The 24,559-nt window shown below is 41.5% G+C and overlaps 1 protein-coding gene across 13 annotated transcripts in view; it reads left to right on the top strand.

Moving 5' to 3' along the window:
- Positions 1–24,559, top strand: part of satb2 (SATB homeobox 2) — a 218,051-nt gene that overhangs the window by 180,645 nt on the left and 12,847 nt on the right. For all 13 annotated transcript variants that reach the window (XM_063051920.1, XM_063051915.1, XM_063051914.1 and 10 more), the window contains one exon: positions 13,183–13,290. In XM_063051920.1, the coding sequence (XP_062907990.1) occupies positions 13,183–13,290 (108 nt within the window). The remainder of the gene's footprint in view (positions 1–13,182; positions 13,291–24,559) is intronic.

Genomic DNA, 24,559 nt, shown 5'->3' on the forward strand with positions numbered 1-24,559 from the left:
GAAATTCTTCCCAGACATACAGCTTGATGAACTTGTGAGACCCAGAGAAATAAATTTACTCATAAGCCATAGAGAAGGTCAGCTAGCATCTCAGAGAACCAGAGCTGTTGGAGACTTCGTGCTGAGGGATGGACCACTGGGGAAGACGATCGGAGGAGCACACCCTGATCTCTTTGAGGAGCTGTCTGTGTCGGCCCACATGTCCAAGACACATTTTGCAAGGTCAATGAGAGCGGCTGCTGTAAAGTACGAGGAGCTCACCAGCAGAGTTCCAGAGCAACTTCCACCAAACAAACAGGATGCCATCAAGCTCCAGGAGTCAGGTACTTCAAGCACCAATTGGGACTTCCTAGAGTGGTGGAAGTGGGATAGTATTGGCGCAGCATGCGAGCTAAAATGCCGGGGTTGTTGCCCTGCGGAAACTGCCAGTCAGGCGGCAAAGGAATGACTCTTGCTGAGGAGAGGGAACTTGAAGTTGTAAGAAGAGGCCTGACCTATGTCACAAGTGACCGCCACAGCAAGGGACCACATTGGCATGCCAGATATCCTTGGTTAGAAGATCCAGCTTCCTCGCCAAACAATAGAAGAACAGTCGAGGCTACTTTTCTCAGGACGGAAAAGCAACTAGCTAAAGAACCCGAGTGGAGAGCTGCCTACGCTGCTCAAGTGATGACATGGTCGATTGAAGGGCTGCAATGAACTTGTCCAAAGACACGGTCATCAACTGGAATGGGCCAGTCTGGTACATGAGTCACCTTATTGCTCCGGACCCGCACTCTGTCACGCCTCCAGTGAGACTCGTGTGGAACAGCAGCCAAAAGTTCAGAGGCGTGAGCTTGAACGACCTGCTAATGAAAGGTCCAGATGTCCTCAACCAGATTCGCACTGTCCTACTCAGATTTAGGGGTGGAGTATACACTGCTCTGGGTGACATAAGAAAGATGTACAATTCGGTTTCGTTGGAAGACCGAGAAGTGCACCTGCATAGATTCCTCTGGCGAGACTCCGTGGACGAGGAGCTGGGGGAATATGCAATCACAAGAGTGAACATCGGAGATAAACCAGCAGGGTGCGTTGTGAAGCTAGCAATGCGCGAAACTGCTAACCTCCCTCCTTTCACCCACCTCAAAGAGAAGCGACAGGTGCTCCAACACAACAGCTACGTTGATGACATTCTCACATCCCACAACAACCTTGACCAGCTGAAATCCATCACAGCAAATGTGGAGCAGATCCTGAAGACCGGAAGTTTCGAGCTCAAGTCTTGAGTCTTTTCTGGGCAAAGTGGGAGAAAAGAGTCCAATGACAAGCTGGAGAAGTCCAAGGCAGAAACCATGGTCTTGCCAAACCAAATGTGCGATGATGACAACAAGGCACTTGGCCAGGGCTACATAGTAGAAGAGGACAAGCTCCATGTCATGATTGCAATCAATTTCTCAAAGAGAAAGAAAAAACTGAGACTTAGCCAAGACCTTCTACAAGAGCAAATCAGAGACCAGACGCCAAACCCCCTGACATGAAGAGAACTGCTCAGCCAAGTATTAGGGCTGTATGGCCCAGTTGGCCTGGTAACTCCTGCTAAGCAGAAGGGAGCTATTCTGGTATGAAGGGCATTCCAAGAGGCAAAGGGCGAAAGGTGTCCAGTCAAAGACACATGGGACATAGCACTCTCAGATAGCCTCGGGGAGGATGCAGTTAAGCTCTTCTAGGTGTACATTCAACTTGGCAAGGTAAAGTTCACCAGTGCACTGACTCCCCCATGCTTCACTGAAGAACCCTGGGCAATCACGTTCTCTGATGGAAGCGAGCACGCCTATGGAGCAGTGATGTACCTAAGGTGGAACTCGGACCAGGGCTCAATCGTCAGGCTGGTGGAATCTAAAGCCAAATTAACTCCCTTGGATCACAAAGGTGATGCTGTCAAGGCAGAGATGTGTGGAGCAGTGTTTGCCTCACGCCTGAGAAAGTACTTTGAGCTGCATAGCCGAATCCAAGTTGGGAGGTGGTACCATTTCGTTGATAGCCAAACAGTCCTTGGTGTAGTACAGCGAAAAAGTTATGGCTATCAAACATTCTTTGCAAATAGGATCGGAGAGGTTCAGAACAGCACAGGGATCCAGGACTGGCAGTGGATTCCTGGTCCGCAAAATATTGCTGATGTAATCACCAGAGGAGCCAGCCCTCAAGACCTAGATGAAGACTCAGAGTGGCAAAATGGGCCAAAGTTTTTGAGTTTGCCAGTGAATGAGTGGCCAATGAAATCAGCCAAAGAACTAGCAGCCACTGCCAGGGAAAGCATCAACAAGTTGCAAAAGAAGGCATTTGTTGTTGCTTTGACAAGGGCCAGGGCAAAGAAACAAGAACCAGCACAGAAGCAGTACCAGGACAAAACAGAACAATGGAGACCGCCTGCAGCGTCAGTCATCCGAAGCATTGTGAACATCCAGCGGTTCAGTGTTCTAACTCAAATAGTCAAAACAGTTGCATGGATCTGGAGAGCAGCAAAAAAAGTTCATTGGACAAAATCAAGCCGTGGACAGTCCAAAGTGGGAGACAGTTTCTTTGGCGGGAGTCATCTCAGTAAGGGAACGAGGAGATGCTCTAAGAGACATTTTTCTAGCAGCACAGGAGGGCGCAACCTTCCCAAGCACCACTACAGACAAGCTGGTAGTCTACAAAAACCAAGACTCTGGGCTGTTGGTTTGCAGTGGCCAAATGCAAATCTTCAAAGAAGATCAAGTTGGTATCCCCATCTTGCCCTATGATGCCTGGGTGTCCACTCTGTAAACTCGGGAGGCCCACAATGAGAGTCATGACGGAGTGGCCGAAACCTTGCTCAAGATGAGAAGAGAGGCATGGGTCATAAGGGGAAGGAAAATTGCCCAAAAAGTTGTCGATGGCTGCATGCTCTGCAGGAAGGCAAAAGCAAGGAAATGTCAACAAGTAATGGGTGACTTGCCACCAGAAAGAACTGAACCTGCTGCATCATTCCGGTTCACAACGGTGGCCCTATTCCGACCCTACCAAGTAAAAGATGACATCAAGAAAAGAGTAACACTGAAAGTCTGGGGAGTGGTCTTTCACTGCATGGCCAGCAGAGCCATCCACACAGAGTTGGTAAACACCCTATCAACCAAAGGGTTCCTGATGGCCTATCAAAGGTTCACAGCAATCAGGGGACATCCAAGAAAGATCTGGTCAGATCCAGGCACCAACTTCATTGGAGCAAAACCATTCTTGGAGGAGCTGTACAAATTCTCGGACGGCCTGAACGAAGCAGCCCTGCAGGAAACCGCAGCAAAACATGGAACAGAGTGGATGTGGAAAATCCATCCGCCTGATTCTCCACACGGGAATGGTGCTGCAGAAGCCCCTGTACGCATTGTAAAGAGAGCACTCCAGGGTCTCGGGAAGGAGACTGGGCTCAGTTGCAGCGAGTTCCTGATAACTCTTCACATAGCAGCCAACCTTGCCAATGAGCGCCCAATTGACGCCAGGGTACAGAGCCGGGAAGACTCTATTCAGTATGTCACACCCAACACTCTTCTACTCAGTCGAGCATCTCAAAGTGGGGATTTCAAAACCTTTGACTTTTCCAGCTACCCCTACAAAAGATTGCGAGCAATGCAGTCAGAGGTGACCAAGTTGACAGTCACAGATTTTTAATATCACAATGCCTGTATTTAGTATCTGTTCTTTATTGCCTCTGAAGAGAGAGTATAGTCAAATACACTGCCAAGTTTTTCGCTCATATTTCCTCCCATCCCTTTTTTCCTATCCTGTTTGTCCTTAAAACCTAAAACATCCTTAACTTTTGCTGAGATTCATCAAATGTCACCTCTGTTCTCACATGAGTATGATCTTTCTAGCATTTTCTGATTTGTTGTTATTTACAGTATTTTGCTTTTGTTTATAAAATACAGATTGAGGCCTATTTGTTGCATGGTGCTCTTGTGTGGAGTAGACTATCTTAATGAAGGATGTTAAGGCTGCTGATTAATTAAAATGGTACTGGTAGAAAGGGAGCTCTGATGGAGGAGCTGGCATTGTTCTTTAGAAAAGAGAAGTTCAAACTTGCGAGCAGCTTTGTTAAAGTATGGTGGATATTGCTAAACAATTTAGAAATTACTCAAGGAAAATGTTTAATGCAATGAGCTATTATATACAGATTCTCTTTGTACTGTGAAGTATTACATACCTCACTTCACCCAGGACTATCAGGCAAGTGTGTCTGCTTATAAGAGCAATCACTGTCAAAAGATTGTAAATACAGTGTCAGAATAACAACCTGACACATTTTCATAAGGTAGGAAATAGTAAATCACCAATCTTAAGTAGTGTTTCCTAACTCAGGCATCACAGTGTAGTTAACGCTGATTCTGTATGAGCAAAAGAGCGTTGGATAAATGCTTGAAGAAAAAAATAATTTGCAGGTTCAAGGCGAGTGATACTAATTAGATAGCTCTGCTGAAAATGTGATGAATAAATTGACTTCATTCTATGCTGGGTCATTTAATAATTAGCAAACAGTAAGATACCATAAACAAGAGAAAGTTTGCAGATGCTGGAAATCCATGCAACACAACAAAATGCTGGGGAAACTCAGCAGGCCAGGCAGCATCTATGAAAAGCAGTATTTTTGACATTTCTGTCTGAGAGCCTTCATCAGGACTGGGGGGAAAAAGATGACGAGTGAGAGTGAGAAAGTTGGGGGAGGGGATAAAGAAACACAAGGTGAAACTGGAGGGGGGAGAAATGAAGTAAAGAGCAGGGAAGTTGATTGGTGAAAGAGGTACAGGGCTGAAGAAGGGGGTATCTGATAGGAGAGGACAGAAGGCCATGGAAGAAAGAAAAGGAGGAGGAGCACTGGGGGAGGTGATGGACAGGTAAGGAGATATGGTGAGAGAGCGAAATGGGAATGGTGAGGGGGGATGTGGATCACGTGCAGACAGAAAAGATTTAACATCATGTTCAGTACAGACATTGTGGGAAAAAAGGCCTATTCCTTATTATTCTATGTTCCATGACTTCAACGAGTACAACTACATCTTTGCAGTTGCATCTCTTTAACTAGTGTGTTATGTGGCTGCATTTGATGACCCAGTTTTACTGTAGCCTTTGAGTCACAAGCAACATGCATTAACTAGGATGAGCTATAAATATAGAACTAAATTTATTTTTTGGAAACATTTGATACCATCAATTATCATTTGCAGGACTTGTAGTAATAAGGCTGATTTAAACTAAAAATTAGGAAATGTGCGATAATTTTCAGAACATAGAAGATAGAAAAGGTACAGACAGGCCACCTTCTCTGCCTTGCTCCTATCTGCCTGCATATGGTCTGTGTCCCGCTATTCTCTGCTTGTTAATTGTGTCTGTCGTAGTACATCTTAACGGCTGCTGTCCTGTCTGCTTCCACCACTCTCTTGGCAGCATGTTTCAGGCTCCACAATGCTCCCTGAAAAAAAAAACTTGCCTCACAAATAGCCTTTAAACTTCACTCTCTCACCCTAAATCTATGCCTTGTAGTTTTTGGCATTTCCAACTTGGACAAAAAGAGTGCAATAACCCTATTGATGCTTTTCATAACTTTATCATCATCACCATCATCAGGTGCCGTGCCCATTTTGAGCTTTGACTACCATAGCCCACACCCTCCTGTTTCGGGTCAAGTGGATCAATTCATTAGTATTCATTTCCAGTTCTCTGGCTGCTGCCTCCATCATCTTTTGTCTTTGTCTTCCTCTTGCTTTCTTCCCTTCAATCTTTCCCATAATTACCATGCATTCTAACTCCTCTTTCCTAATCACATGTCCAATGAAGTTACGTTGCCTTTTCATGATCTCATACATTATTTCTCTTTTTGCGCTTGCTCTGTTCATGACATCCTCGTTAGATATTCGTTTCGTCCATGATATTCTTTGTATCCTCCTCAAAAACCAAATCTCTGCTGCTACAATTCGTTTCCTCATGCTACTAGATATTGTCTAACATTCTGAGCCATATAACATAACTGGATAAACGTAACATTTCAGTACTCTGAGGTGGGTTGTCATGCTTAGTTTAGTATTGGTCAGTATACTCTTCATTCTCGTAAAGGTCTTTTGACATCCCTATTCTTCTTTTGATGTCCATGTCACACCTGCCATCTGATGTCACCCAGCTTCCTAAGTAGCAAAAGTTCTGTACTTGTTTTGTCTTCCCCATTTATTCTCAGCCTGCATATAGGATTCTCCTTTCTGGATATTACCATACATTCTGTCTTTTTGCAATTGATAGATAGACCCATTTTTGCACTTTCTTCAACAATTATATCAATTAAGTTTTGTAGTTCTTCCTCCGTACTTGCAATTAACACAGTGTCATCTGCATATCTGAAATTATTGATGTTTTCACCGCCAACTTTGATTCAGTCCCAAGATATCTTTTATTTTTTGTAATATTGTTTCACTGTACACATCAAATAAATCACGGGAGAAAACACACCCTCGTCTAACGCCTCTCTTGATTTTTATAAACTGACTCACTTCTCCATCTATTCTTACAACGGCAGTTTGTTCCCAGTATAGATTTCTGATTAGGTGGAGGTCTTTCGAATCTAGATCTAGAGATTCCTGTAATATTTCAAATAACTTACTGTGCTTCACTTTATCAAATGCTTTTGTGTAGTCGATAAAACAAACAAATCTTTTTGCACTTGAATAGCTCGTTCTGACAGTATCCGTAACATCAATATCACGTTTCTTGTACCTTTGTCTTTCACAAAACCACATTGTTCTTTACCTATTTCGGCCTGTATCTTACTTTTTGCTCCTGTCATCAAAATTCTTAGAAGTATCTTGGTGATATGACTCATTAAACTTATGGTCCTATGTAATTCACATTCTATTGCTCCAGGTTTCTTAGTAAGAGTGATAAATACTGATTTTTTTCATCTCTTCTGGTATTATTCCAGTCTCATAAATTTCATTGATTAAATCAGTAAGTTTTTCAATTCTGTAATCTTCAAGGGCGATAATTTGTTCTATTACTAATTCATCAGGACCTGCTGCCTTTCCTTTCTTCATCTTAGTTATTGCATTACGAACTTCAGGTTTTAAAATACTTGGACCTTCAATATTTTTCTTAATTCCTGGTTTTTTGCCTCGATCATCTTCAAACAATTCCTAAATATACTCAGTCCATCTGTTCATAATCTCATCTTTTTCCATGATAGTGGTACCATCCTTTGCTTTCAAACATCCACCTGAAGAACAGAGGAGCTTTTTACCAGTGATATTCTTGATTTGTTGATGTAACCTTTTTGGATCAGCAGTAGGGATTCTTTCTATTTGCTCACAGTCCTGGTTTAACCATACTTCTTTGGCTTTTTGACATAAGCTTTTAACCTTTTTATCTAAGGACTTATATTCTATAGGATTTGCTTTCTTCCGTCTCCTTTCTTCCATTAGATTTTTGATTTCATCTGTCGTCCATTTATTCTTTGTGCTTTTTTCTTATTTAGGAATCATTACTTTGCTGATTCTTCCAAGGCATCCTTTAGAGAGTTAAATTTCATTTCTACATGATTGCTATCATCTTCAACAGATTCTATTTCTAGATTTTGAAATCTATTCCTTACTTCAGTTGTAAATTTTTGTCTTAAGTTTTCTTCTTTAATTAATTGCAAGTAATCAAGGGATTGTTCAGGTTTTTGCTTCTTTAGTTTTTTAAGTTTTCCTTTTACATGACATACTACTGGGTTATGGTCACTATTACAGTCTGCACCTGGATATGTTTTGCATTGAGTCACTGAGTTTCTAAATCTTTGGTTTATAGTAATAAAGTCAATTTGATTTCTAGTGTTATCACCTGGACTTTTCCAGGTCCACAAGCGTCTTGGATGATTTTAAAAGTAGGTATTCCTAATGACCTGATTATTCATCTTGCACCATTCTACCCATTTCTCACCTCTTTCATTTCTTTCCCCTAGTCCAAATTTTCCTATGGTATTTCCATCAGCACCTTATCCTACTTTAGCATTTAGATCTCCCATGACAATAACAGTAACAATAGCGAAGTTTGTTGGACAGGTGCTGGAACCTGTCAGATTAGAAACAAAACACTAGTTTATTCTTGTGGAACATCCCATTCTAATGGAGTAGGAATTCTAATGGCTGAAAACATGGCAAAAAGTGTTTTAAGACATTGGGCAATATCGGAAAGAGTGTTCCTTGTTAGATTCAGAGGACAACCATTTGATTTAGCAATTATACAGGTATATGCACCAACTACAGATGGAACAAATGAAGATACAGATAAATTCTATGAAGAGTTTGAACAAGCAAAGAAGGGATGCAAATCTCAAAATAGTGTTATTGTCATAACTTTATATATTGCTAATAAGCCTCTTCATCCTCCAGTGCTGCAGAGTAAACAATCGAAGTTCAATTTAAGCTCTTTTATAGTTAATACTTTCTAATCCAGGCAACATCCTGGTGAACACCTTTGCACCAAGGGAAATGTCAACTTGATTTAAAAATTCTTATCCTGTTCCCTTAAACATCACAGACTCGCCTCTGTGGCCCAGTGTCCAAACCTCTAAGGTCTTTGCTCTCCTCCATTTCTACCCTTAAGGTTATCCGTACTTATTGCTAGTCAACTGATTACTAACTAGAAAAAGTATTAAGTCTTTCATCAAAATTGTCTGTGCAATAGACATCTAAAATCAGATTTATATCACTCCGCCACCCCTGTGTTGTAAATAGCAAGTCTGCTGCTTTTGTTACAAACTGGGCCTTCACATTATCTCTCCCATCTTTATGGTAAGGTCGCAATCTGGTTATAATTTTAATGACAGTATTCAGCACAATAAACCAATAGATGAGAAAGGGAGATGTGTCCAGTTCTGATGAAGGATCTCGGCACGAAACATCGACTCTTTACTCTTTTCCATAGATGCTGCCTGGCCTGCAGAGTTCCTCCAACATTGTGCGTGTGTAATAAATAAAAGATCAGATGATGAACCATTGTTCAGCTTCATTGATAAGAGCTATGTCACCTTAGATTAGATTAGCTTTATTCATCAAAAGTGCGTTAAAACATACTGTGAAATTAAACCAGCAAGGATACATACTTTGATAATAAACGTACTGTGAATCTTTAATGGTGCTGGGCAGCCTATAGGCATTGCCATTCTTCTGGCTCCAATGTAGCAAGCCCGGAACTCACTAATCCTAACCGTATGTCTTTAGGAGGAAACTAGAGCACCCTGAGGAAACGCATGGAGTCACGGACAGGATGTACCAACTGCTTAAGGCAACAGCGGGAATTGAACTCTCACCGGTGATTGCTGTGCTGTAATAGCATGACGCTAACCACCATGCTACTGTGCCAACCCAATTATAATTAATTTTGTTAATTCTAATCAATTGTAAATAATTTTTAATTGTAATAAATTATTTACTTGAAAAAAAGTGATGGAATTAATTTTGTAAAAACTTGCTGAGGCCTGAACTTGATATGTGGAGAAAGCATTTCAAGAGTACTGTACTGTTGTTCTATGTTCTAGTACTGCTGAAGTGTTGAACAGGAGTAGGCCAGGTTGACCCCAGAGCAGCTCCTGGCCAAGTTCAGCCATGGATGATCAGAGCCTGAGCTACAATGAATGCATTTCACTCCATATCAGTCAATACCTTCACCTAACAAAATGTCACGTTATTTCAGTCTTGACAATCTCTGAATATCCATGGTATTCCAGCAACTAGTTTGTTTCAGCAAGTGTAGATTACAAAGTGGGAGTGTAAATTGAATCACATTATCTTAGAGTATATTTCAAATCCATGTGAACCCAACCCTATTCTTACAGAAATACTGTTTATTTTTATTGTTTTGTTCTCGGGTATGGTGTTGTTGCAAGCTCTCATTTATTCTCTGTCCTTACTTTCTATAAAGTAACCTTCTGTAAGGCAGTGGAGCACTGCAATGTTTGTGATGATGGTGCTCTTATACTGTTCAATAGCAGTTCTCAGGATATTGTCACAGTTGTAATGAAGGAATGATGTATGTCCAAGTCAGCACGGTGTGTGAGTTGGAGCTAATAGCGTTCCCATCATATCAATACTCTTGCCATTCTTACAAGAGTTTTCTCTTTATTAAAATGTTACTTTTCCTCTTTTAAAGTGAGCATTAGAAGTTTCTGTTATTATTAGCACACGGGCTATGGAAGTGGAACATCAAATGTTGTTAGACCTTAAGCTTAGTGAGTTCTGAGTAATTTTTTATGGAAGTTTATTTGCGAGCATTTCTTTAAATGTAGCAATAACATCTATTCACTGAATGTGCAATCTTTGTACTTTGGTGCAGATCTTCTGTCCAATTGCACGTTAAAACATATTTAGGTAATTTCATGGATAGGAAAGGTTTGGGGGCTATGAGCCAAATGTGTGGAGGTGGGGCTAGCTCAAGTAGACAACTAGGTTGATGTGGACCTGTTTGGACAAAGGCCTTGTTTCCATGCTGTGTAACTCCAATTCTATTACAGGTCACTCATATAAATGTATTTTGTGTCCCAGTATCCTGCAGTCCATCTTCTACTGCCCAGTGCCCAGTTAAACTATATCATGCTCTGGGATTGTAACAGTCAACCAGTGCTCCACATAGCAATATACAATATTATGTTGGTAACTTGCTGTGTAAAGCTTTATGAATAATAATTTAATGAAATAAGGAAATCTTTGAATCAATCAATAGTTAATTTTCCCTAATGTGCGTTAGCTCAGTTGTTACAGTGAATTTGATGTACAATAGAATATTATAAAGACATACCTTCTTAACTAAAAGAATATTGAATATTAACTGTTTCTCTCTTCATTGATGCTGCTTGAACTGCTGAGTATTTCCAGTATTTGTTTTTATTTCAGCTTCTAGCATTTGGTGTAGCTTGAGTTTGGATTGTTGACTCTATTAATATGAATTCACTAGACTGGCTAAGTTAGCCAGGTGAAGCTCTTCTGTTACTGTTTACAAAGGAGCAATTTCACTGCTATTTAAAAAAGTTCATGTGTGTGTGTGTGTGTGTGTGTGTGTGTGATGTGTGAGAGAAAGAGGGAGAAATATGTGGTTCGTTCAAGGTTCATATATGTCCCTATATACAACCCTGAGATTCATTTTTTGCAGGCATACACAGTAAGTCCATGAAACACAAACAGAATCAATGAAATACCTCACCTAATAGGACGGGCAAACAATCAATCTGCAAAAGACAACAAACTGCAAATACTAAAAGAAAAACAATAATGACAATAATATTATGGATCTATTTTCATCAACAAAAACAGGAATCAGCAGTCGGTGCATGTATATGTAATTCTGATAAGAAGTATACACCACTAAACTTAAATGAGAGCACAACCCAGAAAAATGAAGACATTATCATTATTGAAGAAAAAGTCAACCAATGGAAGAACATGACTCTCCATGGAAGATATCTCCATGATCTGAGCAGATTAGATACCGACAAGGAAGCGTCGAATGCCTCGTTCAGATTTGGAGACCTCTTCCCCAAAATAGAACGGTTCCTTGTAGCAATACAAGACCGGGTAGTTAACACAAAACATATCAAAAATATATAATAAAAGACCAACAAATTCAAGATGATAAATGTAGAAAATGTCAAGAAAAACCAGAAGCAACCCAACACATTACAGGATCCTGTAGAAGTTTAACACAATCTGATTACTTACACAAGCTCAATCAAGTTGCAAACACCATTCATCAAAAACTTGCTTTAAAATACAAAATCATAAAAGAAATCATACCTTACTATAAATACAAGCCCGATCCAGCTTTAGAGTCAGAATATTACAAATTATATTATGACCAATCAGTCATTACAAATAGGACAATCCATAATAACCCTCTGGATATAATAATATAGGATAAACAAGCAAGAACAACTTACTTAATAGATATAGCCATTCCAACCACACATAACTTATAGAAAAATGAAAATAAGTGAAAAATGCCAGAAATATGCTGAATTAGAAAAGGAAACTGAAAGATTTTATCTCATGTACAAGGTATACATTGTTCCGATAGTAATGTCCACAACTGATGCCACCCCAAAGGCACTACACAATAGCATTAAACAATCTGGGCAACACAGTAATATCCATGTAAATCTTCAGAAAGCCACAATACTAAACACCACTAGAATAGTTCAAAAGTTCCCAGCAATTGACAAATGATCATCTTGGATGTGCCCATACCTCAAGTTTTACCAGCTTTAGCTAAGAAAAATAAATAAATAAATAAGCAATAAATATCAAGAACTTGACATGAAGAGTCCTTGAATGGGAATCCATAGTTTGTAGGAGCAACTCAGTGATGCGGTTTTGTGAAGTTATCCCCTCTGGTTGATGGGCCCGATGGTTACGGGTAATAACTGTTCCTGAACCTGGTGGTGTGGGTCCTGAGGCTCCTGTACCTTCTTCCTGATGGCAGCAAGGAGAAGAGAGCATGACCTGGATGTTGGAGATCCTCAATGATGGATGCTGCTTTCTCGTGACTTCACTCTGTGTAGATGTCTCAATGGAGGCAAGGGCTTTACCCATGATGGACTGGGCCATAGCAACTACTTTTGTAGACTTTTCCATTCAAGAGTATTGGTGTTTCTATACCACGCCTTGCTGCAATCAGTCAATATATCTTCACCATATATCTATAGATCAGGCAACCTGCTGATCGGAGCAGGAAGAGTGGTGGGATGGGTGTGTGGAAGATATCTTTCACAGGGAATACAAAGGAAAGTACTTTTTACAGAAAAAAAGGGTGACAGATGAGCATATAAATATTCTCACTGTCAATTACAACAACTCATTGACATAATTGATTCCTGATGATAACCCTGGATTATTAAATCTGTTTATTAAATTCATTGTGCACTTCAAAAGCAGACACCTTGTCCATTAGCCCATGTCCTTTTTTCTGCATGAAGTGAAGGTCTGGTTTGATGAGGCGATGAAATTGCTGATGTATCAGGTAATGGTTTTACTTTGAAGGTACATTGAGATAAGAGGACCACTTCTGCTGGCTGACAATGTTAAGTTTTGCCTGTTCCCAATCAGCCACTTGGTGGGTCTCCTCATGAAGCTGTTGTCAACTCAAGGGTAAATCCTGGCCTTCTGTTTCCTTCTGTAGCAAGCCCACATTAGATCTTCTGAGCACGGAGTGCCATTGGGATCAGCGGTCATAAGAGAGTCGGTGACCCATTCACCCACGCTCCCAGCTGAAGGAGGATGCTTAAAGGTGAGCCGTTTTGTGTTGGGAAAGAGAGGGCTGACAATAATGCACATTGGAATATTGGTTTATTATCATTATCACGTGTAGTAAGAAACCATGATAAAGCTTGTTTGCACACCATTCAGGCAGGTCATGCCATACCCAAATACGCTGAGGTGGTAAAAAAGGGAACAAAATGCAGAATATCATGTTGCAGCTACAGAGAAAGTGCAGTGCAGTTAGACAGATGAAGTGCAAGGGCGTTAACGTGGTAAACTGGGAAATCAAGAATTTATCTTCAGAGTATGAGAGGTTCACTCAAGAATCTAGTTACAGTGGGATTGAAGCTCTTCTTGAGTCTAGTGCTATGCACTTTCAAACGTTTGTATCTTCTGCCCAGTGGAGAGGGGAGAAGAGCAAATAATAGGATAGGAGGGATCGTTGATTGTATTAGCTACTTCCCCAAGGCAGCAGGAAGTGTAGACAGGGTCAATGGAGGGGAGGCTGGCTGGTGAGATATGCTGGATCTCTGTAAATGAACAAAAATGAATCACCAGATTAAGGTTTTAAATCATTACAATAGCTGCATCAGTGAATGAATGGATTGCTCACAAGCAGATAGAGAAGAAGACAGTCTTATTTGAAGTAGTATGGGTACAACTGTTAGTGTCCTTGGTCCCCGCCTCATATGGAGGCAGACAACCATGTGATACAGTATGCAACGGCTCTGCTTCCTGAATCTTGACTACAAAGCACAGCTGTAAATTAGCAAAGTGTTCCAGTAAAATAAGGCTGCAAACAGCAATGGTGAAATCTAGAATTTCACATATATGAGAGTAACATTTGTGTTCTTTGCTGGCTCAGGCAAACCAGTTACATTTATAACACTCGTGCAGTAATTTTATTTTGTTAATCAACGGTTGATTCCTTATGCAGGTGATGGTCCTGGGTCTGTTCTCCTAACCTCCACTTACCAAAGTCACTCCACTGAAAACAGAGCAAAAATAGCTCTTAAAATTAGCAAGCAGAAGTAGTGAAGAAATAAAAGACTCTAGTTAGGCCACAGGTGAAGTACTGTGTGCTGTTCTGATTGCCACACTATAAGCAGGGTAGATTTACACTGGAGAGGTTGCAAAGGGGATTCACATGTTGCCTGGGATGGGGCATGTCAGTTTTGAGTAGAGGTTGGATAGGCTGTCTTTCTCTTGGAATGGAGAAGGCTGAAAGGGGATGTGATGGAGTATATGTAATTATAGAACATAGAATAGTACAGCACAGTACAGGCCCTTCGGCCCATAATGTTGTGCTGACCCTCAAACCCTGCCTCCCTTATAAGCCCCCCACCTTAGACATATACCTGTCTAGTAGTCTCTTAAACTTCACTAGTGTATCTCCTTCCACCACTGACTCAGGCAGTGCATTCCACGCAACCACTCTCGTGAGTAAAAAACCTTCCTCTAATATCCTCCTTGAACTTCTCACCCCTTACCTTAAAGCCATGTCCTCTTGTATTGAGCAGTGATGCCCTGGGGAAGAGGCGCTGGCTATCCACTCTATCTATTCCTCTTATTATCTTGTACACCTCTATCATGTCTCCTCTCATCCTCCTTCTCTCCAAAGAGTAAAGCCCTAACTCCCTTAATCTCTGATCATAATGCATACTTTCTAAACCAGGCAGCATCCTGGTAAATCTCCTCTGTACCCTTTCCAATGCTTCCACATCCTTCCTATAGTGACGCGACCAGAACTGGACATAGTACTCCAAGTGTGGCCTAACCAGAGTTTTATAGAGCTGCATCATTACATCGCGACTCTTAAACTCTATCCCTCGACTTATGAAAGCTAACACCCCATAAGCTTCCTTAACTACCCTATCCACCTGTGAGGTAACTTTCAGGAATCTGTGGACATGTACCCCCAGATCCCTCTGCTCCTCCATACTACCAAGTATCCTGCCATTTACTTTGTACTCTGCCTTGGAGTTTGTCCTTCCAAAGTGTACCACCTCACACTTCTCCGGGTTGAACTCCATCTGCCACTTCTCAGCCCACTTCTGCATCCTATCAATGTCTCTCTGCAATCCTTGAAAATCCTCTACACTATTTACAACACCACCAACCTTTGTGTCGTCTGCAAACTTGCCAATCCACCCTTCTACCCCCACATCCAGGTCGTTAATAAATGAGGGGCATAGATGGAGTAGATAGGAAGAAACATTTCTCCATAACAGTGGCAGTTAAAACTAGAGGGCATAGGTTTAATATGAATAGAAAGAATTGGAGGGGAAAAAATCACCCAGGGTATGGTTGCCACCGAGCATTCTGCCCGACGAATAAGTGAAGGAAAATATTCTCACAACATTTTAAAAAGTACCTGACAGGCACTTGAACTGCCTGTCAAGGAAGCTGTGAGTCAAGTACTGGTAAATGGAATGAGTACTCGGAGGCTGGCATGAATAGAGTGGATTGATTGGTCTGCTTCTGTGCTGTGTGGCTCTACAATTCTATAATTTGCATTTCCATCATTGTCTTCAAAGCCCCTGATCATCCTGAAGCATTTAACAACCAGATCACTACTGTCTGAAGGGTAGTCACTGTAAGGATAAAAACTGACAGGCAATGTGTGCACAGCAAGATAGGACAGGAATCAGCCTGGTCAGGAATTGCCTTCTTTTGTGAGGTTGTTGGGTAGGGGAGATGGGTAAATGTTTTCCAAGTCTGCGGGGGGATCGCACCTGCTCTCCATCGCACCAGTGCAGTGAAATCTTTTGCATCCACCTCGAAGAGCAGTTTCCTTCTTCCTCATAGGCACCCTGCTCCTCTGTCTGACATGGGGTCTCAAACGAAACAAAACTCCACAGTAAAGTTACTAAAGGTCTTCAGTCTCAAACAAAGCTAAACTCCAAAATAATTACTAAAATAGTTACTAAAATATTTATGTCTATAACTGAAAATGTAACTCAAATTATCTTTTAAGTCAAATGTACTGGTCATCACAAATGGCATTTGAAATACAAATGCAATGTCAGCAGCTTTGGAACATCTTTTGCACTTTCAATCAGCCAGCATACAACAACATCAAATTAATAAAATTAACACTTTTAAAAATTTCATTATTTAATCCAGCTATATATTAAAGAAAATATTTAGTAATAAACAGCACGATACAGACTTGTATGTAGTGAACCAGATAATCTCTGGTGCTATTCTATGATGACATTGCTTCTGACAATTTCAGATACAATTGACTCACACTGCTGTTATTTGAATTATTCAGTTATTGTCACTTTTGGAATAACTCTGCATCCTATCTTTTGTCATTAGATATCCTACATCTATTCACTCTCTTTTGGCCTTGTTATGAACCCAAAGTCTCCGAACCCCTTAATCCACTATTTGTGCATACTTCCAGTGCAAATAATTTTTTGAGTTGAGGACTGCAGGAAAGCATAAAATTAACAAATCCAGAAAAGTTAGAGGGGAAGCAAAATAGAAACAAGAAGGACAAGCAGGATGCATCACAACATACTGTTAGCTAAGACAAAATGGAATCCTCTGTAAATATCCTCACAATGAGAGGTTATGAAGAGGAGAGAACTGATCAGGAGGGTAAAGCAGAAATACTTATTTTATATTTGTACTGTATTTACCAAAGAATGGAATGGTGCCACATTTAATAAAGAAGGGAGGCATAGGAAATAGGTGGGGCAGATGAAATATTGGAATGACTGTCTATGTGAAAAATGGATGTCATCTGGTCCGGGTATGATACATTCTACATCATTTTGAGAACTGCGTGGAAATTAAAGTGTGGTTAACTAAGGCCTCCCAGTCTTTCCAAGAAGCAGGAATTGTAGCAGGAGACCAGACAATGATATATATTGGATCCTTCTTCAAAGTGAGATGCGAGAAAAAAACTCAGCAACTATTTATCTGCCAGTTTAACTCCAGGAATGGGGAAGCATTTCTAAACAATCTTCAGGGAAAGTACAGTCTCTTAGAGAAGTCTACATTAGTAAAAATGATAAACAACGGAATTCTGCAGATGCTGTAAATCAAGAGCAATAAACAAAATGCTGGAGGAACTGAACAGGTCAGGCAGCATCTATGGAGGGTAGTAAAGAGTTGATGTCTTGGGCTGAGTCTTTCCATCAGGACTGGAGAGGAAAGGAGCAGAAGCCAGAGTAAGACGGTGAAGAAAGGAGAAGGAGTTCAAGCTGGCAGATGATAAGTGAAACCAGGCGAGACGGGAAGGTGGGTGAATGGGGAGAATGAGGTAAGAATTTAGGAAGTGACAGTGGAAGAGGCGAAGGGCTGAAGGAATATGATAGGAAAGGAGAGTGGATCATGTAAGGAGGAGAGGCTCCAGAGGAGTTTTATGGGCAGGTGAGGCGAAGAAGAGGGCAGTTGTTCAAGGCAAGTTGATTTTTCTGATTGAGCTTCCCAACAAGGTAACAGAGAATATTACTTAAGCTTATGTAGTAGTTGCCATATGAAAACACTATCCTGTAAAGAGCTAGTTTAAAAAAATTAAAACCTATGAAAATAAATTGTCAGCAGCACGGATAAGAGGCTGGGTTACAGACATAAAGCGCAGTCCCAGTACAGTAAATACAAAAGGGATTCCTTCACGTTTTGATCTAAATGGCGAACAGGCACAAAGGGAAGAGGAAGGACAGATTAGGGACCAGTCAAGTTATGCACTCATGGAGGCAAAGAGCAAAGCTGAAATACTTTTCAGGCGAGGGAGACATAGATCATGACATTCCCAGGAGTCAGTGCTTTTGATTATATATCGATAGATCAGTGAGGTAATATTTTTCAAATTTGCTCACGGCCCGAAGGTTGGAAGTGTAGTAAACAATATGGAAGATAGTGTTAGTCTTCAAAATGATGAGATGTATGGGCACATGGCGGGTGAAAGCTAAAGAAGAGAAATGGTCTATTTTATAGGAAGGAGGAAGAGGGACAGCCTGCACTAAATGGGACAATTCTCGAGGAGTGCAGGAGCACTGGGATCTGGTTGTACACTTGCATAGTCATTGAAGATGAGTGAGAGGTTGAAGAAGTACTTATAGCTACATATGTGTAGGCACAGATCACAAAAGCAGAGAGGTTATATTTAAACTTTATAAAAGCATTGTTAGGCCTCGGCCAACTAGCACTTTAGGAATACAACAAAGTTCTCCTAGAAAAATACCATGGTTGACATCAATTATTCTTTTTGGGTCAGTGGAAGTTGAGATTATTTGTTATAGTGGACAATACCTTAGCAAGTTTAGATGAGTTGAATGGAGAGAAGAAAGGCCAAGGGCCAGCGATACAGATTTAAAGAGTGCAGTGTTGAGGATAAGGTTTGTTAAGCAGCACATAGTCATCATCTGGAACACCTTGATTGCAAGTACTTTTTCAAAGGGAAATTAGATAAATATTTAAGATAAAACATATACAGGATAATGGAGGAAGTGGTGAATAGGATTGATTGAATTTGTTGAGAAAAAGCTGACATGTACTCTTGAGTCAAATATCCTTCTTCAGTGCTATAATGCAATGGCTCTGGCACAACAAGCCATGAGATGCTCCATTCTAACACATTTGGGGCAATGACAGATCTAAAAAATATATTAACACTTGCCTAGATTTGCAAAATAGAAGCATAAAATGGATGATGGTAAAAACTCAAGATTCACTCGAAATAAACACTCAAACGTCATGTAATCTACTTGGTTCTCTTGCATTACAAGGGCTGTGGCATAAATCCAAATCAATCCCATGTCAAAATGAAATAGGCATTTACATTTCTTATGGAAATGTATTCTATTTACACCAGATTCATTAGGAAGGATTAAACATAAACAATTCAATGATTGTAACTTTTAGATTTTAATTGAGCCACAAACGAGGTTTGAGTGGGTTAAACCATGCAACTGTTAGAAGTGAAACTGCACCAATCATGAACCACCACCAACCAACCAGACCACACATGTGGCAGGAACACGTGAGGCTGGGTTATGGGAGTCATATTGAAAATGTTTTGTGATAGTACCCCCCCCCAACTCTCCCCCCATCCAAGTTTAAAGCAAGAAGTCACCTGAATTTAATTTGAAGTTCAGCACTCATCACTTTGAAATCTCCTTTAAGAGAGAACAACCCCACCTGCAAAATAAAATTGGAAGCCACCCGCTGATTGTTCCTTATTTCATATATAAAATTCCATGGTAACCCACTTCGTATGAAAAGTAATCCAGATCACTGACACAATTCCAGTACATATTACAACTTTCCTAAATGTAATCATTCAATATCTTACTTCCTTCCCTGCGGGCATTTCACACATGGCTCCCAGCTGCTTTTAATTGTGGTTTTCAGCACATTATCCCCTTTATCTCATTTCTTTTCCCCTCTTATCTTTTTTCAATCAGTGTACTCCTGGTACATTATTAGTTAAGGGTCACATTTCATTTTTACCAAATGGGTTTAGCGACTCATGTCTGTTGAAGGAGAAAATGCACAGCCCTCACCCTTCATTTGTCTCATGCATATATAAATAATTTCTTAACTATTACCACGCCCGCGATTTTGGGACAAATAAAATAAGAAGGAAATTTCACTCACAGTACGGCAGCTCTGCCTAAAAACAAAATGCACACAGAGTCTACACCAGGCTGAAGTCTTTGTCTTCAATTGCACAACACCTTCTCTCCACAATCTTGTGATGATTCCTCCAGGGTTTTAAATGTACTTATTGAATTGTTTTGGCAACACCCAATACTTTTGTTGATTACTTGAAGATGCAACTGGCATCCCTTTGTCTCCTGTTGCTAGTATGCCTCACTGCCGTCAGCACTAGATTTGAGAGAACTGTTTGACAACTGTTTAGCAAATTCGGTTGGAATCGCATCTAAATTTCTTGTTGAAACCCCAGTGCCTTTCAGAAAAAAGTCCTGAAACCAAATTGATTTATGTGATGTTCCACTGGGTGTTGCAATCTCCCTCCTTTCTCCTTTCTACCAGAGAGTCCTGACCTCCAGTGTGTGAAGATTATGCCAATTATACAGAAAAGAGTGAGAGAAAGAAGAGAAAACTTGCAGTCCACATACTGCCGTAGTGAAACCCCCATAACTTATCTTTATTCCCCAAGTATTAAGAGTTTCATCACAACAGTGAGAAATCCTGATGAAGCTGTGTCCGAGCTTATCCTCTTGTCACTAGAAAACAAGAGGAAATTACACAACCACTGCTGTTTGAAATCCAAAAGGAAAATACAGGGAAAAAACAGAAAAAACAACAAAAAAGGGAAAAAATCATTCCCATGGATAAGGCTTTCTTTGTGGGTAACGTGATGGATGTAGATTGCAGTTTTGGGCCAGGTTCTTGGGTGAATGAAGCACGTAATATAAGATCTCACACCATACATGTATGTGTTCTGTATTCATAAGTCAACTCACAGTACTCATCAGACGGCACATCTGGTACAATCTGATGCAGAAAATAAATATGAATATCTTTCAAACTTAAGTGATTGATGCCTTTCTTGTGCTTCACTGGACCTTCATGCACTGTGGCAGGGAAGGGCAGCGTGCAGCCAGGAGTCAGTTGTGGTAGTCATGGGTGTGGATTGTCAAACCCCAAAGGGTGACGTACGTAGCTTCATCATGAACTTTTACGGACAATATGGTATGTGTGAAACAAGTCACACATCTGACTAATGACACTCTGTAAATCCTGTTCATTTCCATGATAAGGTTGACACAAGAGATTCTGCCCATGCTGAAAAACTTGAGCGGTATGCACAAAATGCTGGAAAAAACTCAGCAGGTCAAGCAGCATCTAAGGAGGGGAATGAACCATTGACGTTTGGGCTGAGAAGTTTCAACAGGACCTGCTGAATTGCTCCAGCATTTTTTGTATGTTGTTCTGTTGTAAGGCTCACTGGAAGGTGCTAGCCCTTGCTTGTATAAAGTTCGTTGAAATACCTAGCATTGTTGGAGATACACTCTGAAGAAATATGATTTTCTTCAGGACATCGGGAGATGATTGTCTTTGAGGACCTCGTACATTGTTACATTCAGATGTCCCGCTTCCTGGGATCCAATGTTGATATTTTCTTTCAATTTTGGCATTGTCTTTGAGGCATTAGCTTCCTGGGGTATAATGTTGATAGTTTTCTTTATGTTGTTATCTTGAGGGTGTGGTGCTTTCCTTTGCTTGGTTCACTTGGAGATCCTGGGTGTGGTTATTGAAGAAATCAACAGATTATCTTATTTCTTTAAATGTTGTCCGTTCTGTTGCTCAGAAGTTGCCCGTGGAATTTTCAGAATGTCAACATTAATCATGCCCAACAGTAATAAAATGGCTGTGAAATAATATTTCAGTCCCTGATTGAAGGAAAGCAATGCTATAAATGCAAAACAATCCTCGTCTCTTGCGCTGATGTCCTGAAACTGTTAGCTGGTGCAATGGTTTTCTGAGTGTTCTCAGGAATTCCCTGTTTAACCTTGTTGCTTCTCCATCACTCTTTCCTCTTTTAAACCAGATCATACCAGTTTAGTTTGAACAAGATTTTGCTTGTTTGCACCAATATTGGTCAAACACAGACAAGAAAACCTCCTGATCTCTGCCTACCGTTCTCTCTTGACCGATGAATCAGTGCTCCCTCATGTTGAACAACTCTTGGAAAAAGTGCTGAAGGGAGCACAGAATGTGCTGTGGCTGGGGAACTTCAGAGTCATCATCAAGTGGTTCGACAGGTCAAGCTAGATGACTCTTGGGCATGGCTAATCTGGGTTTGTGGCAGGTAGTGAGTGATCTATCATGAAGGATCAGCCAACTTGACCTCACTCCCACCAAGCTACCAGAGGCAAATGCTTTTATTCGTGATAGAATTGTGATCTGACCACCATTTAGTTCTTCCAGAGACAGAATCCTGTCGTCACACTGGGAATTGAATCCATTGTTTAGTGTTAAACTACAAATAAGTTAAATAGGAAGTACTCAAAATGGATCCAAGAGCTGAAAACTGGGCACCCATGAGATACTGTGGACCATAAGGAATGACAGCCATCACCATTTGTGACCTCCTGGCCTGGCATTTCTCTCACGCTGGCATGACGATCAAGCCAGGGATCAACCCTGGATTAGAGAAGAGCGTAGAAGGTCATATTGAGAGCAGGACGAGGAACGTTCCAATGATGATGTACCAGCCTAGTGAAGCTGCGGTATAGGTTAGATTACACGCTAAAAAACAAAAGCAGCATGAATAGATGGAGATAAATGGTTTCACAACTAGCAGATCAGTTCAGACCTGCCGCATCTAGTCCCGAATGGTGGTGGGCAACTAAACAGCTTACAGGTGAAAGAGGTTCCAAGAACATTCCCATCCTTATCAATAACAGGGCCCCAAAATGTGTGTGTGTTTAAAAAAAAAGGTGGAAGCATTTGCAACCATAAGGACCAAAGAGCTGAACTCTAAAGGTGAGGTGAGAATGGCTGTTCTTGACACCAAGGCAGCATTTGACCAATGTGGCATCAAGGTGCCAGTATTTGAAGTCAATGGGCATCACACTCCAGTTATCAGAGTCAAACTTTGGGCAAAAGGAAATGGTTATGGTTATTGGAGATTGATCATCTCTGTCTCAGGAGATCACGGCAGAGATTCCTCTGGGTGATGTTCAAGGCACAACCATGGGCACCCAACTTCCATTTGCAAATTTTCAGCCATAAAGAAGCCCATATATGCATACAGCGAGGCCGAGAGAAGATTCAGGAATGGCCTGATAAATGTAAAGTAATACTAGTGTCACAGAATTGTTAGACAATGGCTAAGGCAAACAGAGAGCATCTAATAATCTACCCTCAACATTCAATGCCATTTTGATCACAGATCCCCTCGCCATCAGTGCCTTTCCGGGGGGGGGTGGGCGGTGGCAATCATTTATCTACACCAACCACATAATTCCTGTGGCTATAAGAACAGTTCAGAGGCAAGGTAATGCAGCCACTGACTCACTTCCTGACACTCTAAAGCCGTTCTGTCATTTACCACCTACAAATCAGAACTGTAACGGATTGCTTTCCACTTGTCCGGATAATTGCAGCACCAACAGCCCCACAAAAAATTGACATAATCAAATCAAGTTTAATTATCATTCAGACCATACATGGATACAGTCGAAAGAGACAGCATTCCTCTGGGTCCCAGATGCATAATATACATTCAAAATAGCAAGACAGAGAGAAAAAAATGTATTGTTACACAAGAGAACACATGTATAGTCCAAATCCCTGAGCAACATGCAACTTGACGGTACAGCTCCTGGCGATCCAGCCTGTCCTCCCGGTCGAACACTGGAGAGCAGCACTGATGGGAGAGACCAACTCCGAAATGAGCACAGACTCCATGCTGCACTGCCTCCAGCATTGTCCCACCCGGGCTGCAGCAGCAGGCAAGCTTGCTACAACCGAGGCCACGCGACTGCCTCGTCACCAGTCTCTCTACCAAACAAGGAAACAGGCCTGCGGCATCTCACATTATCAGTGTTCAACAGGGTCTTGTGATTGCAAGAGGAACGTCCAAGACAGTCACTCATGGTTACGCTGAACACTGCTTTTGTGCACCAACCACGATGTCTCTGAGTAGCAGGCAGCAGCATAGTCTGCTCCTCCCAACCTTCTCCAGCCTGACCGCCGACTTCTCCTCCCAGCTGGCTGCTGGTTTCTCCTTCTCCCATCTGGTCGCCGGCTACTCGTTCTCCAATGCTTCTGCTGGCTTCTCCTTCTTCAGGCCGAGTGTCAGCTTCTCCTTCTCCGACTCATCCACTGGCTCCTTTGACACCCCGGGCAGCAGCTCCAAACAACAAACACACCATTGCTGTGGTAGGCCAGCTGAACCGGTTGATCTTGGAGTACAGTATAGTCTTACCATCACACAAAACCTATTTTAAAAAGAGGAGTGCACCTTTGGTTGGACCCCAAGAGGCCACTGTGTTCAAACGTGCCGCCACCTTCCTGGAAATGAGGAGAAAATAGCCTCCACCCTGGCACCATCTATCACTTTAAGCATAAGTTCCCACCGCTGCCGGCACACGGCGTGTACCATCCACAAAATGCATTGTGGCTATTCTGGCAGCACCTCCCAAACCTCTAACCTCAGTCGCCAAGGAAGGACAAGGGCTGGGGAACAGCGGCTTCTTTCATCACGTCTTTCATTGGTATTAAATATAAATCCTGCAACTCTTCCCTGCACCTTTGTCACTAAAATCCCCAGCCTACCCCCCACCCCCCACCGCTGCCCCGAC

The sequence above is a fragment of the Mobula hypostoma genome, chromosome 6 (assembly GCF_963921235.1).
Source record: "Mobula hypostoma chromosome 6, sMobHyp1.1, whole genome shotgun sequence".
NCBI classification, from domain to species: Eukaryota; Metazoa; Chordata; class Chondrichthyes; order Myliobatiformes; family Myliobatidae; genus Mobula; species Mobula hypostoma.